The following is an 18,340-nucleotide window of genomic DNA, read 5'->3' as shown; positions in this document are numbered from 1 at the left end:
ATTTATTGAAGTACTCTGGCCAAAAAAATACTATTTCTTAATGCATTTCTATTAAACAGTTGAATGTTTTTGTTTGAACAACTTTTACTCCGCGCGAAATTCGTTCTACGGTTGATTTATTCAAAAGAAATCCCCTGCGGGTAGGCAAATTTTCTCAATACATAATCCCATTTCGCGCGTTTTTTCCGGTCCAAAAATGTGCATAATCCCGAGACTGAGTATATAGCAGAATTTGACAGCAACAGCAATGATTCGCAGGCAACTTCACACAGTCCAAATTGTCAAAGCTGCTTTTTGGGGAAAAAAAAACCGTATAGGGTAAATTGTGGAAAGTGGGACACTAAAAGAAAAAATCAATTTTAAATGCATTTTTAAACTGAATAAATACTTTTCTTTTACATTTTTTTTTGTATCATGGAACTCTCTGACAAATACTTTAACTGAATCTTAATAGTTCTTATTAAATATTTCAACCGAATAGTCGAAAAATTCAGGGAAATTAGAAAATAACACATTTTGAAAAGGGACAAAATTTTGGAAAGTGGGACAAAAACTTTTGGAAAGGTGGACAAAATGATCCAATAGCCAAGGGTCGCGGCGATTCCATTGGATTTCCAGCAGCCTTTTCTGCCATGTCCGCTGATTTTACCGCTAAAAATCCGGGTGGAATTCCCGGGATTTTACCGCTAAAAATCCACGTGGAATTCCCTGGATTTTACCGCTAAAAATCCACGTGGAATTCCCTGGATTTTACCGCTAAAAATCCGGGTGGAATTCCCTGGATTTTACCGCTGAAAATCCACGTGGAATTCCCTGGATTTTACCGCTAAAAATCCGGGTGGAATTCCCTGGATTTTACCGCTAAAAATCCGGGTGGAATTCCCTGGATTTTACCGCTGAAAATCCACGCGAAATTCCCTGGACTTTACCGCTGAAAATCCACGTGGAATTCCCTGGATTTTACCGCTGAAAATCCGGGTGGAATTCCCTGGATTTTACCGCTAAAAATCCGGGTGGAATTCCCTGGATTTTACCGCTAAAAATCCGGGTGGAATTCCCTGGATTTTACCGCTGAAAATCCGGGTGGAATTCCCTGGATTTTACCGCTGAAAATCCGGGTGGAATTCCCTGGATTTTACCGCTAAAAATCCGGGTGGAATTCCCTGGATTTTACCGCTGAAAATCCGGGTGGAATTCCCTGGATTTTACCGCTGAAAATCCACGTGGAATTCCCTGGATTTTACCGCTGAAAATCCGCATGAAATTCCCTGGATTTTACCGCTGAAAATCCACGTGGAATTCCCTGGATTTTACCGCTGAAAATCCACGCGAAATTCCCTGGACTTTACCGCTGAAAATCCGGGTGGAATTCCCTGGATTTTACCGCTGAAAATCCACGTGAAATTCCCTGGACTTTACCGCTGAAAATCCGGGTGGAATTCCCTGAATTTTACCGCTGAAAATCCACGTGGAATTCCCTGGATTTTACCGCTGAAAATCCACGTGAAATTCCCTGGACTTTACCGCTGAAAATCCACGTGGAATTCCCTGGATTTTACCGCTGAAAATCCACGTGAAATTCCCTGGACTTTACCGCTGAAAATCCGGGTGGAATTCCCTGGATTTTACCGCTGAAAATCCACGTGGAATTCCCTGGATTTTACCGCTGAAAATCCACGTGGAATTCCCTGGATTTTACCGCTGAAAATCCACGTGAAATTCCCTGGACTTTACCGCTGAAAATCCACGTGGAATTCCCTGGATTTTACCGCTGAAAATCCACGTGAAATTCCCTGGACTTTACCGCTGAAAATCCGGGTGGAATTCCCTGGATTTTACCGCTGAAAATCCACGTGAAATTCCCTGGACTTTACCGCTGAAAATCCACGTGGAATTCCCTGGATTTTACCGCTGAAAATCCACGTGAAATTCCCTGGACTTTACCGCTGAAAATCCGGGTGGAATTCCCTGGATTTTACCGCTGAAAATCCGGGTGGAATTCCCTGGATTTTACCGCTGAAAATCCACGTGGAATTCCCTGGATTTTACCGCTAAAAATCCGGGTGGAATTCCCTGGATTTTACCGCTAAAAATCCGGGTGGAATTCCCTGGATTTTACCGCTAAAAATCCACGTGGAATTCCCTGGATTTTACCGCTGAAAATCCACGTGGAATTCCCTGGATTTTACCGCTGAAAATCCACATGGAATTCCCTGGATTTTACCGCTGAAAATCCACGTGGAATTCCCTGGATTTTACCGCTGAAAATCCACGTGGAATTCCCTGGATTTTACCGCTAAAAATCCACGTGGAATTCCCTGAATTTTACCGCTGAAAATCCACGTGGAATTCCCTGGATTTTACCGCTAAAAATCCGCGTGGAATTCCCTGAATTTTACCGCTGAAAATCCACGTGGAATTCCCTGGATTTTACCGCTAAAAATCCGGGTGGAATTCCCTGGATTTTACCGCTAAAAATCCACGTGGAATTCCCTGGATTTTACCGCTGAAAATCCACGTGGAATTCCCTGGATTTTACCGCTGAAAATCCGGGTGGAATTCCCTGGATTTTACCGCTGAAAATCCACGTAAGCTTCCGAGATGGAATTTGACGGTAAATTTCTTTCTAGTGTTCCATGAACGATTGCGGAACTCTGTATAGGACCGTCTAATAAGAAATGTCCGCGAATTTCCATGGACTTTTCTCTGACGAATATTTCCACAGCTTTTCCCATAGATTATTAGCGATATAACCGTCAAGTCAGCCCTTTAAAAATTTGGAAGAATCCTTTTTAGTTCCACGAAATTCTCCATGGGAATTTCCATGCTACTGCCTTAGAAGTTTCCATGGTTTAATATTACAAAATTCCACAACTTTTCCGATGGATTTTCTTTATATTTTTCTTCAAAATAAGACTTTCTCAAATTCGGGCATATCGGACCGAAATGTCAGCCGAATTAGACAGAAATTCGGGCGACAAACTTTTTGAAATGCAACGAGTTTTTGTACATCTGCATGCACATATTCTTTCCGTACAGAAGTAGATCTTGAAAAATTCGAAAATCTATTTGAAGATCCAAAAAAGAGACTTTCTTACTTCTAGATAATTCCGCAAGGTGGCTGAGGTACATCCTGTTCGAATTTCGAAGTGCTCAAGTGTCAAAATGTGACGGTCTTCACATTGTTGTGAGGAAAAAAACTGTCCTTGGCTATATGGACCCGAGTGAGTCCGACAGCCTTACATAAAACAGAAGAAGAAGAAGAAGAAGGAAAAAAACTGAACAACGACGTTTACTGTTCTTGCCCCAGTATTTAATCACTCCATAATCACTGAGTAACTGTTTTGCGAGCTTTCTAGTGTGATATTTGATAAATTTTCCCCACCTTGTTCGAAAATTTAGTATGAAAATTCGAAATTGAATTTGAAATCTTCGAACTTCAACGACTTTTTGTGCAAATAGAGTTCCATTTACCTTTCATCCAAGACACTATTGGAGAATCAAAATCTACTTGTGATTGGGCTCATGAATCTATAGTGGACAGCAGCAGAATTCAAAGGAAAACCAGACTCCATAGTCTTACCATTAAATACTTAATTCAACCATTAGTTTTTTTTTCTTTCGAATTTAATCCCATCACTCAATTTCCTTACACCATTATTTTGATGAATTTTTTGGTCTTTTGTTGCTCATTTGTTGTGATCCCAAATCCCCGTGGTCCTCTATTTTACTTACATTTTCTTGGCTTTTGGACCAAAACGCTTCCGACGTGCCCTCTGCATTAGTCTCATGAGATAGGAGACACCCGGCAAGATGGCCACCAGGACGTAGATTCGAATGCCAAGTGCCATGTCAAAAGTCACATTCCATGCATTTGGCATTCGAACTGTAAATCTTTCTGTTGCTTCCATAAATTCAGCTGCTCGTAGTAGAACTAGTGTCTCATAGAGGGCACCAAGGGGGTAGAGAGGGATCCATAGTGTATACCTCAGCCATTCCAATTGTGTCACATGGACACCCATTAGGCGCATTAGGTAGTGGGGATATCTGAAAGAAACAAAAAAAATATGGTAGAGAGACAGCTGTCATCTGGAGAAGTCAAAGGGGGAAAAAGGCGAGTTTTATTGTACCTGACAAGTTCAATTGTTGCCCAAATGATAAATAAATACGTGACAATTGTCAATTTCTGAACCCGTTCATCTGTGTCAATGGCCAGGAAGAGTACTATAGCTCTGCCCGTGGTCTGCATCAATGGTGCCAGGATACCGCCAGTCGTGTAGCCAAATAGTGGATGGAGTACTTCGAGGAATTGCATCAATTGACAAAATTTGAAAACCTTGCCAACAGCCTCAAAAGCATCGTGGGTAGCTGGATGTCCGTCTCTGGCTATTCTCAGGGTCAGTACAGTGACAATGTACAGGAAACCGACAAATTGGAGAAGATTGTATAGGACTAAATAGACTTTTTTGCCCTGTTCACGTCTATAGCCCAATTCCTGGGTCTGAAGTTTCTGCAAAACATCCGGATAGTCCGTCAGGACGTCACCTATGGGACAAAAAATTGAAAGTACAAAATTTAAAGAAAGGTTTTTGTAGATTGCAAGATGTCTTTCAGTATGCGTACACTTCTTAATTCATTTCAAGGTATTTCAAGGTATTTCAAGGTAAGGTAAAGGGAAGTATGTATCGGCCAGTTAAGAAAAATGCTCCATATTTTGCTTAAAATATAGGTTTTAAACCAATTTTTGTCATTTTTACATATGCAAATTGAACGTTTAGTATTCCATTTACCTATTTCTGTACATTTTATTTCATAATATTTAGAGAAATTAGTAAAAAAATTGGTAAACTTGCAATAAAAATTAAAAAATATAATAATGTAGATAAGGAAATACAAAGAATAGTAAGAACGACTTAACCAATATACACAAAACATTTCTGTAAAATTCACAAAAATCTACATACTTTTCTTTAGGAGACACTAGTTACAAAAACTTGTAATTTTGCAAGGCGATTTACAGACTTTTACAATTTTTTACAGACAAATCTTTCTCCGTGTACACTTCTTAATTCATTTCAAGGTATTTCGATTTATTGTAATGTAAAAATTTAATCATACCTGGACGCTTTTGATCATCGCTATCACTGTCATTGTCCTGCGAGCGCCATCTGTCGAAGTCAACACGCAGAAAATGGGGTTTTTCACTGTCCGGAGACAGAAGCTGTGGCCACCAATTGTCCAGGGACTTCCGGAGGATAATGTCAACTTTGGATTGAGACACGGAAATACTGTGAGAATCCCCGTGAGTGTCACCAAAGAGATTGAGGGTGAAGGCATAGTGTTGAGTGATGCCAGATGCTCCCTGACCACTAGCCCTGAATATCACCATTCTGTCTTTGCACGAGAATTCATCCACCTGCCGAAGGCATTTTCCACAGAAATCATCAAAGTTGACATTTGGGTGCTTTACTTTCAATTAAAAAAAAAATTCTCACCTCACAGTCCCTGAGGTCGACTTTGAGGCAGATCCGGGATTCGGTCTGGGACCAGTACACCAGAGGATTCAATGGATGAAATTGCTGGGCCATCCTGGGGCAGAGGAAGCGACATATAAGAAAAACTTCAATTGACAGTCTTGTTTTTTTTATTTTATTTATTTATTTATTTATTTTTTGACTGCAAGAGAAATAACAAACACCGGGTGTATACTAGCGCACTCTTGCGGTGCCACAATAGCCAAAGTAATCAAGAACAACCCCATTGCAAAAGAAAGCGGAATAGGAATAACAAGCGAAAAATTCCTTGGAATTTTCCACTATTTTTCCGTAAAAAATTCCATAGGAATTTTCCATAATAGGTTCCAAGGAAAATTTAATGGATTTATGCTGGATTTTTTCTATAGAATACATCCATGGAAATGCTCGTGGAATTTATGCTGGATTTTTCCACCAAAATAAAATGGAGAAAAAATGTAGCTGTCACATGCACCTCATGATTTTACTTCGGAATTTTATAGAAACGGCAAAGATTACGAGGATTATAATATGTTTTTATAAACCAGCAATAACGAATTGACACTTTGAGCAATAAAAAAATATTTTATTAAAAATTTTTTTTTCCTAAAATATATATTAATTAAGATAAAAACAGCATTATTTTAGGTTGGCGACCTATTTAATGTAATCACTTCATTATTATCTACACGAAACGCAGCATCGCATAATTAATTATATTATAATTGCCACATGAATCACTAGAAATGTTTGCGGAAGGTTTGGAAACAAATTCTAAAAGTTGTCGCAACACCATTTTATTTGTTTGACATTTCAGAAAACTAGTGGAAAAATCCATATAATGGCTCAAACAAACTGAAAAAGGAAGGACAGGCGTTCCAAAGTCGATGTTTTATCTCGTTCTTGCTCTTATTATTTATATAACTCTATCTCTTTCACACGGCCGCCGGCTTTCGAAGGCTCACACACACAAACCTACGAAGGAAACGTTCCGGACAGTTTCTTTCAAAAGTGTGGTGAATTTCACAACATTTCCCCGCTCTTATTTCCAGGCAATTTTAATTGAATTTGGCGCCTTTCCAAAGAAATTCCAATAATTTTAGCGCGTTTCCAGTAAATTTCCAGTAAATTTGAGGGGTTTCTAGCACATTTCCAGGAATTTTACATGGAATTCCAATATTTTTCTGGCGCCAAATGATTTGAAAAATTGATTCTTTTTGAAAATAACTTATTATTTCATTAATTGCAATTAAACTATTTAAATGCAATTAAAAATATTTAATTGCACTAAAATTATTTGCAAGTGCAGAAAATTCTGAAGTTGTAGTTTCGTTTTTCTAAGTGATTACAAAATTTTACTGATTCAGCATTTGATGTTCACTGGTTCAAATTTTTATTAAATAATAGAGATAATTCAGAAATTGAAATAAAAGTAAAGATAAAATTATGATTTTAAATATTATTTTAATTACATTTCAAATTTCAAAATGATAAATACGATTTAACCTAACCGAAAACATCATTTGGTATTTTCGTGTGTGCCAATTGGAAAATTAGTGATCTATCTAATTATTTCTGTAAATTTGAGTTTCGACTATTTACAGAAATAAATTTAAAAACAGGTGTCATTTGCACACATGAAAACTATTCTTATAAATTAAATATAAACCAACGCAATACATCCAATACATCTTTCAAAATTTAATTACTAAAAAGATTCAAATTTTGTTTTAAAATCGTAATACGAAAGAAAATATGGCGGTCCAGAGTACACTTGCTTTTTTAGTACACTTTCCTTGTTAAACTTTTTTGTTTTTAATTTAGTAAAAAAAATTTATCCTCAAAACGAAAATTTCAGATTAGGGAACAAAACAAGCTGCATGGTTGTGGACCTAAATAGGGTGAAAGGTGGTCGAACAGTTTAAATTTTAATTCGTAAAATTTTGCGTGTTCTTAATTCGTCGATCATCTATGATTTACGCAGATGTGTAATGTCTTTCAATTACATATATTAATATAATTTATTTACATATTTATTCTCGATTTATTTCATTTAAAAAAAAAAAAACACTTGCAACTGTTTACTCAAACGATTGTGAAACAAAAATTATTGGTCACTATGAATTACTATGAATGAATTACTCTTGAGTATCAAGAAAAACAAAAATTGCATATAGTAAGGCCATGTAACTCCGACGATTGCAAAACTCGGACGCCGCGACCGATTTAACTCCGATACATCCACTTAAAATATAATTTATATTTTTATTTCTGTAATTAATTACTGAAGTATCATATTATAACTATTCTACTTTAAGAAAAACCAAAAATTATATTTTTATCGGTTTAATAAGTGGGTAAGAGAAATATTTTTTAAGCTCGGGTCAGCTGGGTTGTGTACTAAAAATTTAATTTCTGAGAAAATTTTGCTGTTGACAGCTCGTCGCTGGAAAAAGTTTAGTGTTTTTTCTATATAATAAAACATTATTTGCAATCAAAATTATTAATAAAAGTTAGTGTAGTTATTGATCTACAAGGTGAGTAAGAGTTTATTGATAATATAAATAATTCATACAGAAATAAGTGATTTTTGTGAATGTTTACATTTCGATGTATGTCGGATGCGGTGAAAGTCAATGTTTTGGTTCAGAATTTGCATTGTTCAGGACTCTTTTTCTGTTTCAGATGCCAAAGGGAACAAAAGAAAAGACCTATAAGGACAAGCCCGACTCTAAGGAAGGTATTAGGAATGCCTTGCAGTGTGTACGAGATGGTTCTACCATAGCATATGCATCCAAAACATTCAATGTCCCAAGAACAACACTGCACAACAAATTGACCGGCAAATACCCAGAGGAGTGCCCCAATGGCAGGCCAACAGTTCTTTCAAAAGAACAGGAAAAAGAACTTGTCAAATGGATCCTGGGATGTGCGGATGGCTGGCATCCCATCGGGAAGGAACAAGTTCTGGACAGCGTTAAACTCATCTGTGAGGTCTACAAAATTCCAAACCATTTTACAGCTGGAAGACCCGGAGACGTTTGGTTCAGGAATTTTCTTAAGCGTCATCCAGAGCTCAGCATGCGCAAGCCAAAATCCTTCTCATTGGAAAGAGCTACTGTTACTGCTGAAGACCTCACGGAATGGTTTCAGAATTGTCTTAAATATTTCACAGAACACAACCTTCTGAGCATTTCACCAGACCGTGTTTTTAATTGCGACGAAAGTGCCTTCTTTTTGACACCGGAAGATGGAAATGTCCTGTCCAGGAGTGGTTCACGTGTAGTTCCATCTCTTAAAAATTCAGGACCGAAGCAATGTATCACAGTACTCTTCATGGTGTCAGCTACTGGCGAACTTGCTCCTCCAATGGCTGTTCATAAAACTGACATTACTCCAAAAATTGCCATTCACAACGCAGAAGGATGGAAAATGGGAACGTCACCACAGAGTGGCTGGATGGATGGGCTACTTTTCTATGCTGGTCTTTATTTCCCGAAAATTGTTTTCCAACATTCAGAGGAGTCCATTGTCAATAACCAGCACGATCAGGCCACCGACAATAATCCTTCAAATGATCCAGTCATCCCTGGAAACCAACTCTCTGCAACTTCTGAGACTCAACCGATCTTCGACACACTAAAAAAATGCTATTTCTGGCCAGGAGAAATTCCAAAACGTCGTCAGAAGAAGAGGGTCAAAGCCAGCAATGTCAAACACCAGTATATTGTATCTTCCGAGGAAATTATCGCGGAACAGGAGGAAAAATTGAGGCAGGATTTACAAAAAAAGAAAGAAATTGCTGAACGGAAGTTGACCAGAGAGAGGAACAAAAATATAAGGGCAGAAGAAAAGGAGATAAAACTAAAGGAGAAACACATGGTAAAGGAAAAGGCTCAAATGCCAATTGAAGCTGAAAAGAAAAAACGTGGAAGGAAGTCAGCCAAGAAAACCGAGGAAAAATCAAAGAATTGAGTGCAATCTTAAAATAAATAAAAATATATATAATTAAATAATAAATTAATGAAATAAATTGATGGAATAAAACTCTAAAAAAATGTTTTTGAAATAATATCTTCTCATTTTTATGCATTAAACTTTTCCTTAAAATGAGCATCCGAGTTTGATCGAATTCAACGGAGTTACATAAAAGCGTCGCAGTAACATTCTTGCGCATATATTAATATTATCGTAATTTTATTAATTTTCATCAATATTATTGCTAAAATTCTATTTCTATTATGATTCTAAATTAAACAAAGAATAATTCTATTGATTTGGAATGGGGAAAAAATATTTCATCAGTCCAAAAACAAGCATTAAAGTCGCACTCTATGAAAAGTATCCGGATTACCTCTCTTTACTATAATAATAATGCATTTTCATTCGTGAGAATCACAGAAGCATAAGTAAATGCAGTCTTATTCGACAAAGAACTCACAACTACACACACGAAAGTATGTCTGAATATTGTAATTGTGAATTCACCACTGCCTTCCATTAGAATTTTCAAGTTGGGAAATGTCATTTTGAAGGAAAAGCAGTGAGAATTTTTATTTTTCGTGAAATAAATATTCAGAAAGTGAGTCTGAACTGTTCTTGCTATTCCAAAAAGTGTTGTGACTTTAAAAAAAATTAGATACTCGGGAAAAAACAAGAGAAAACTCGAATTTTTGAAGTGAGATTGATATAAGTGTGTGTGTGTGTCGCTCGAACGCCGTCGTTGGAAGGGCAGTCCTTAGATTGCCTGTCTGTTTGGACCATAAAACACTTTGGAAAGATAGTGGAAATTTCCATATGTTTTTTCCAGGTTATCCCGCGGACGTTTCACGTGTGAGTTTCCATATAAATCTTCCGCGGAATACCGCGGAATTTAACGCTGTAATTCCAGCATGTCGTACTAGTAAATTCCATGGAGCACTATGATTTCCATGGAATTTCCAGCTTTAAATTCCATTGGAAAACTTAGTGGAATTTTAGCGTCAAATTCCAGCGAATTTAGCCATTTGGACGCAAGTTTTCCGTTGAAATTTTTGCGGAATTTTGCTATGGGGTATTCAGTACCCGTCAAATCATTATTCTACCTGCCGATTTTACTCTGAGGTTTTTTGAATTTTAACGGTATATTCCAGTGTATTCAGAGAAAATCTGTAGATTTTCTGCTGAATTTCTGCCGAGAAAATCGGCATAGTGTCCATTACTTCACAAAAATATTGTTGATTTATGTAGAAACTGTAGGAGTTATAAAGAAAATGGTATGCTCTGCTTAACAAGCATTACCGATTAAACATTTTAAATAAGTAAAAAGATGCGAGAAAAAATACTAATTTTTTAAAAATCGCCCATGGAATGATACAAAAACACGAAATTTAGGTCGATACTCTGCTTAAAGTTTTCACTTCACTTTTCTCTACTTGTAACACGGCGTCGCAGAATTCTTTATTTTATATAAACACCGTGATATCACAAAAAATAACTCTATTGAATTTTGCAAACTTCAGTGAAAAATTATTTCCATCTCTTCTGACACATCTTGTCTGGAAAGTCTGGAATGTAGAAAAAATCTACAGAAAATCGGCAGAATATCTACAGAAATTCGTCAGAGATTCGTCAGAAAATCTGCCGAAATATTCTGACGAATTTTGTCCCAAGCCCAAATAAAATTCGTAAGAATATCTACAGAATTATCTGCAGATATTCTGTAGAGGTGTAGATTTTCTCTACGGAAATCTTAAAGATATCTGCAGATATTATTTGACGGGTAACTTCACTCAGCTCTTCGGTATCCGGCACTTCGTTATCCGGTTGACAGCTGCCAAACACTGGCGGTTGATATATTCAAAATTATTTTCACTAAGTATGAAGTTTGTCCAGAGTGAATTAAAGTATTATTAACATTGTATCGAAGTTTTTAATACATAATTGTGATAAAAAATGAAACATAAGCACACCATGAAGAAAATTCTCTTTTTCTTTGTCAGACAGAAAATAAATTCACACAGCACAAAATAGAAAAAAAACCGTTGATCATTCAAAAAACCTAAATGTCATTTTGTCCCCACGTCAGCCAGATAACGAAGAGTTGAGTGTACTAACAAACATTCTTTGAATAAAAAACTTCCGGTGACCTCACTGTTCCAAATCAGTCATCATTTCTTTCAAACAAACTTTATTAATATTATAGATGGAACAGAACGATAGAACAATAGAACGATAGAACGATAGAAATCTGAAAATAATTAATTAATTGTTAATGGCGTGTCATTTTGTCTTTGAGCTAACCTTACATTCTGAGAATCTTCTCCTTTCCTTATCTCTTCTAGTTTCCCTGATCAATTCAATCAAATTTCTAATATCTGCAAAATTACATTAAACATCAGAAACAAATCTCAAATTTAGAAGTCATACTCTCACCTATAGATCACTTGAAATCAATAAACTTTAGAGAGCAATATAGAGCACGTTTTTCACTGAGTCTGCACGCCATTAAACTGAACTAAAGATTTGCCAGAAGGGCTTACAATAATCATTTGAATTTAAATTCTGTCAGTTGGCAACACTCACTGTTTTTTTAAACCCTCTTCTCATATTTTTTTTCATTTATTCTTTAAACTTTCTCTACACAATCATTTTAAAACTATATTTCAATTAATATTTAATATTTCTCCTGTACTTACTTCGATATTACAGGCTATTTTAGAATTATTTAAACACAAAATATACATAACTCGAAAATACCAATGCCAATTTGCAAGTGCGAATTTGCTGAATGCCGCATGAGGGCACCACTTATTAAAAGGTGGTGGCATGAATTGTAGCCATACATTAAAAAATTCCACATATAATGCCACCCTAATATTTTAATGAAATAAAATGCTAAAATACAAAATATAGGCAACTGAGATAAGCTTAGTTATCCACAATTAAAGTTACTGATAAGAATAATAAAAAAATCATGGATGAATATATGAAATAAAGTAATTAAAAAAGTTCGACATCTTAATACAATTCTTTACGTTTACGTACAATTTTCAATCATTGCTCACATTATATAAAAATTATGTTGAAAATATACAATAAATAGAGAGAATACATAAACACATTTCTGAATTTTCATGATCAAAAAAGGCTTCTTTGTCTCGAATCACCTCCGCATTTTCTGTTTCTGTTAATCTTTATTCTGATTGTATTTTAAAATAATTATCATGTATTTGTATAGTCCCTTAATTGTAAAATGCTTTGCTTGGGGCATGAATAAATGTTTATTATTATTATTATATCCAAATAAACCGGTTCAGAAGTTTCCTTTGATATTAGCACTCACAATTGTATATATTTCCTAATTCTTAAACACCGTAATATTTGAAAAAAATACCGCTTTATGCAAAGTGGCATCATTTGAGGTATCAACCCTACAGCTCTGCTGCAATTCCTTCTACTCCTGGTGTTCTGTTGATCCTGTGTTCCGGGTTCGAATCCCCTTTTAAAGACTATTTGAAAACAATGATTTTTGGTTAAATACTTTATTGTGAGATCAGTTAGTTTTTGGGGTCGGGGGGGGGGGATAAATGCCAGGGAGAGGTACTTGGTCTAGTCAATGTCCAGGAAGCGCAGGATAGCTCTTCCGGGAATGTCACTGGCACTCAATCGTGCTACAACTTCGGCTGCCTCGTCAATTGGGAAGACCGTGTGCGGTGGTGGCTGTAGCCTTCCGGATGCCACCAAATCAACAATTTCCCTCAACTGTTCCACCGTTCCCGCGCCCACAGCCTCGATCCTTTGATTCCGTTCCCGTGATTTGGCTGCAAACTTTGGTATCAGACGTTCAGCTACTTCATCACTCAGCAGCACAAGACCACCTTCGGCCAGACATTGCAGAGATCTATGCAGGCTCCTCGATGTAGTCCCGTAGTCAATGACTACATCAACCTGGCCACAGCATGCATCGATAGTCCGTTCAATTAAGTGTGTCTCATAGAGATCTTCGCTCCATTGAACGACGGTTACGCTGTTTTTTTTTTTTTTGAAAAAAAGAAAATGGTTAGGATTGTAAAAGAAAATGGCCGCCTAACTGAATTAACTTGCTAATCGATTGAGCCAACTGGAAACCTTCATCCCGGAGACATGCCACCGTGATGTCCATTTGTGGTTCGAGGCATTTGGCAATGCGAACGGTCCAGAGGGCAAGGCCTCCAGTGCCGACCACCAGGAGTTTCCTTGGCGCTGCTGCATGTTGCTGTGCCATTCGAATTGTATTGAGTGCCCTGAGGGCGCCACTGGGCAACATGGCGGCAACAGCTAAGCTAATATTGGCAGGAATTGGCATTAGATACTTTGGATCTGGCACACCAACGTACTCAGCATAGCCACGTGGGCAATTTTCAAATGGAAAAATGCAAACACGTTCGCCAACAGATGGCGCACCCTCAGCACTCTCAGAAACATCATCAACAACTCCAGAAACCTTTTTTTTTGAAGGAGGAGGAACACATCACCGGGAAAAACACAAAAGAATTTGATAAGGATCAACCCTGAGTCTATCTGGGCAATAATCATCATCAAATGCAGGGAGTTCCGCCTTGAGTGACATTTTTTTTTGACATTTCCTCCTATGAGATTTCCACTAAATTTATCATGGAATTATCAACAATTGATGATGGCACAAACGTTCGAAGGGACAGTACTTTCCCCTAAAAAAAGGAAATAAAAGGACACAAACCTCAAATCCAGCAAATAGAGCACTATCCCTTACACCAGGATGAGCAGGACTCTGATGATCATCGCTGGATGATGAAATAGAACGACGTGACATGTAGCAGGCTCCGGCACATGCAACCTTCACACGAACGCCACCAGGAGGCGTTTCTGGGACAGGAATGGAAAAACTAAAGACACATTCCCGAACAATTGGTCCTGGTGACTCTATTGACACTTGTCGACACAATTTATTCATAGCCTTGGATCCAACAATTTAAAAGAAAAAAAGTTATGCAATTTTTGTTGCTATTTTTCCTCAAAATAATCATAAATTTCATAAAATTACTTACCATTTTGATGTGAGAAAAAATATATTGTGTGTTATCTCTGATTTATTTTTCTCTCACAATTGGCGCCACAATCACCTGTCATTTCATGTCATTTTGATGGGAAAAACCCGATAGCAAATTTCTGTGGAAATTTTCAATCAAATTCCGCGGAATTTCCGCAAAGTCTTCCATGGAAGTTTTTCAACTAGAGGCCATGGAAAATTTGAACAACATTCCATGGAAATTCAGTGTCACTTTCTAGGGGAAGTCCATGAAAAGTTTATTATGGAAAATTAAATGTGAAATATCCGCGGATTTCACTGGAATTTTCCATGGATTTTACCGCAACACGACCCATTTTTTCGTAGGAAAATTCCTGCTTATTTCCTGGGGAAAATCCAAGGAATAATTCAACGGAAAATTCCACTACCTTTTCATACAGTTTTCTAAGAAAATTCCACACGTTTGTTTCTTCGTTTTACCGCTAGAATATGTTTGTGGCACTACAAAATAAAAATAATTCAAGTCACCCACCCCTTGGCAAAATTCCGCGGAAATTCCAATGAAAAACTACCGTCCAAATTGGAATTTGACGCAAAAATTCCACTATAAGTTTTCCATGGAATTTTGAGTCGGAAATTCCATTGGAATAATAGCTCTCTATGGAATTTTCTAGTACAAATCCACTGGAATTCCAGCGTTAAATTCCGCGGAACATTTATATGGGAAATCAATTGTAAATTGTCTTGCAAGATAAGCTAGAGAAATCCTATGGAAAATTCCACTATCTTTCCACAGGGTTTTCTATAGTTTTTCAACATGGATAATTTATTTCCAAACCTTCAGCAAATATTTTTCTAGTGACTCCTGCGACAAATTATCATAAAATTAATAAATAAATTAATAAATGATTACATTTAATCTAGGATGACTAACTAACGGATGGAGCATTTTAATTCATAAATGGTATATTTTTCTTAAATTCTTTATAATTTTTAAGTCTTAGATCCCACAAAAAAATAATATAACACGGAATGGTATCCATATATACAAAGAATATATTTTTATTGAATTTTAAAAAAATTTTACTGGTGTTACAAATAGAAAATTTGTCAGAAAAATTCAAAAAATTGCGAATTTTACGTCTTTTTTCATAAAGGTTTTAGGGACTATTATCCTCGTGCAATCATTGTAAATTTTGTGCTACTAACATAACACTAGATATTTTTTCATTTGGTAAAAGTTTTAAAATGAGATTGCATTTGGTTTTATACTAAAACTGAAGAATCACTTAAGAAAAAATATACCATACTTAAAATAAAACTGTTTTTATGTCATATTATCACTATATCACTATTATCTAAATTCTAAAGTGTTAATTCGTTATTGCTGGTTTAGTAAAACACAGTAAAATCCTCGTTATCTTTGCTATTTATTTAATATTTGGAAATAAAAGAATGAGATTGATGTGACAACTTCATTTTTCAAACATTCCACAGAAAAAAACAATCCTTTAAAAATCCATGGGAATTTCCTTGGAAGTTTTCAAGGAAAAATAATAATAATAATAATAATAATAATAATAATATTTATTAATCACAAAAATAGGGTCATCCCTCTTACAATTGTGATAAGATAAATTAAAAACATTCAAAAGAAAAAAAAAACAAAAGCAACAAAAATTAAGAAAATAAAAAAAAAGCAAAATAGAAAAAAAATAAAAAAAATAAAAAATATTGGAAAATTCCGAGGATTTTTTCGTTTGTTATTCCTATACCAATTTCTTTTGCTACGGGGTATGCCCTGTAGCCAATCGGGCGCAAAGTTTCCCAGTAACGGAAAAATCCATGGAATTTGCGGGGAAAACGCTAGTATTCCGGGTGGAATTCTGCGGAGTTATCAGCATTTTGTCGCGTGGATTTCCTTCAAAAAAAAAAAAATGCCGCAGTATTTTTTTGCAATTATCCAAGAGCATTCCGTGGAAATTTAAACAAAATTTCCATTGAATATTCCGAGGATATTTCCTGATATCTTTCCGACCAAGACCCCGTGGAAGTAAAAACGACAATTCCGCAATTATATTTCGCCCTAACGCTATAATTCTTGCGAGCTAGACTTACTCACATGAACGATATAATAGCAGTATTTTCAACTCAAAAATTAAACAAACTGAATGTTCGTCTGATAGATGAATACTCACCAAGTTCCAAGTTGCCAAATGGAACTGAGTCCATTTAATCAATTTTAGGAATTATTTTGAAGAAAAATATTTTAAAAATCCATTGTAAAAGTCGTGGAAGCTTCTAAGGCCATTGCGTGGAAAATTCCGCGGAGAATTTCGTGGAAATAAAGAGGATCTTTCCGAATTTTTAAAGGACTGACTGCCAATTGTACCGGTAATAATCCATAGGAAAAAGTGTGGAAATATTCGTCAGAGAAAAGTCCATGGAAACTCGTGGACATTTCTTATTAGACGTATCCTATACAGTTTCTCCTATTTTGATGATTTTTGGCTTTTTGGAAAGCTGAGAAAATTCCCTAGAAGACAGCAAAAGGCCAAATGAGGTTTTTCTTTGGGAAAATTACTGGAAAATTGATAGAAATTTGAAAGAAAATTGAAAGAAATTGAGAGTTTCTTTCTTTTGTTCATAAATTCACCAAAAATCCAATTCAAATCCGATTTTGATGATTTTTGGCTTTCTGAAAAGCTGAGAAAATTCCCCAGAAGACAGCAAAAGGCCATGCGATGTTTTCCTCTTGGGAAAATGACTGGAAAATTGATAAAAAATTGAAAGAAATTGAGAGTTTCTTTCTTTTGTTCAAAAATTCACCAAAAATCCAATTTCAAACCGATTTTGATGATTTTTGATTTTTTGGAAAGCTGAGAAAATTCTCTAGAAGACAGCAAAAGGCCAAATGAGGTTTTCCGTTGGGAAAATGGCTGGAAAATTGATGGAAATTTGAAAGAAATTAAGTTTCTTTCTTTTGTTCAAAAATTCACCAAAAATCCATTTTAAATCCGATTTTGATGATTTTTGGCTTTTTGGAAAGCTGCGAAAATTCCCCACAAGACAATAGAAGGCCAAATGAGGTTTTCCGTTGGGAAAATGACAGGAAAATTGATAGAAAATTGAAAGAAATTTAGTTTCTTTCTTTTGTTCAAAAATTCACCAAAAATCCAATTTAAATCCGATTTTGATTATTTTTGACCCTTTGAAAAGCTGCGAAAATTCCCCACAAGACAGTAGAAGGCCAAATGAGGTTTTTCATTGGGAATATATCGCAAAAAAATTGATAGAAAATTGAGAGTTTCTTTCTTTTGTTCAAAAATTCACCAAAAATCCATTTTAAATCCAATTTTGATGATTTTTGACTCTTTGAAAAGCTGAGAAAATTCTCTAGAAGATAGCATTAGGCCAAATGAGGATTTCCTTTGAGAAAATACCCCAAAAAATTGATAGAAAATTGAAAGAAATCGAGTTTCTTTCTTTTGTTCAAAAATTCACCAAAAATCCAATTTAAATCCAATTTTGATGACTTTTGGCTTTTTGAAAAGCTGCGAAAATTCCCCACAAGACAGTAGAAGGCCAAATGAGGTTTTTCATTGGGAAAATATCGCAAAAAAATTGATAGAAAATTGAACGAAAATAAAAAGAAATAGAGAGTTTCTTTCTTTTGTTCAAAAATTCACCAAAAATCCAATTTAAATCCGATTTTGATATTTTTTGGCTTTTTGGAAAGCTGAGAAAATTCCCTAGAAAACAGCAGAAGACCATGCGATGTTTTCTTTTTGGGAAAATG

The 18,340-nt window shown here is 35.8% G+C and overlaps 2 protein-coding genes across 2 annotated transcripts; both read right to left on the bottom strand.

Moving 5' to 3' along the window:
• Nucleotides 1-3,591: 3,591 nt before the first annotated feature.
• Nucleotides 3,592-5,729, bottom strand: LOC129808759 (very-long-chain (3R)-3-hydroxyacyl-CoA dehydratase). The gene is made up of 4 exons (XM_055858590.1): nucleotides 5,496-5,729; nucleotides 5,119-5,416; nucleotides 4,131-4,545; nucleotides 3,592-4,047 (listed from the first exon to the last, which is right to left on the bottom strand). Exons 1-4 carry the CDS (start codon nucleotides 5,586-5,588, stop codon nucleotides 3,732-3,734), a joined length of 1,122 nt encoding a protein of 373 aa, XP_055714565.1. The 5' UTR covers nucleotides 5,589-5,729; the 3' UTR covers nucleotides 3,592-3,731.
• A 7,291-nt stretch (nucleotides 5,730-13,020) lies between these two features.
• Nucleotides 13,021-14,644, bottom strand: LOC129808758 (uncharacterized). Its single transcript, XM_055858588.1, has 4 exons — nucleotides 14,561-14,644; nucleotides 14,233-14,469; nucleotides 13,595-13,977; nucleotides 13,021-13,521 (listed from the first exon to the last, which is right to left on the bottom strand). The coding sequence occupies exons 1-4, from the start codon at nucleotides 14,561-14,563 to the stop codon at nucleotides 13,104-13,106; spliced, it is 1,041 nt and encodes a 346-aa protein (XP_055714563.1). The 5' UTR covers nucleotides 14,564-14,644; the 3' UTR covers nucleotides 13,021-13,103.
• Nucleotides 14,645-18,340: the final 3,696 nt, after the last annotated feature.

Source organism: Phlebotomus papatasi, chromosome 5 (assembly GCF_024763615.1).
Source record: "Phlebotomus papatasi isolate M1 chromosome 5, Ppap_2.1, whole genome shotgun sequence".
NCBI classification, from domain to species: Eukaryota; Metazoa; Arthropoda; class Insecta; order Diptera; family Psychodidae; genus Phlebotomus; species Phlebotomus papatasi.
This window is presented reverse-complemented; position numbering and strand designations above follow the sequence as displayed.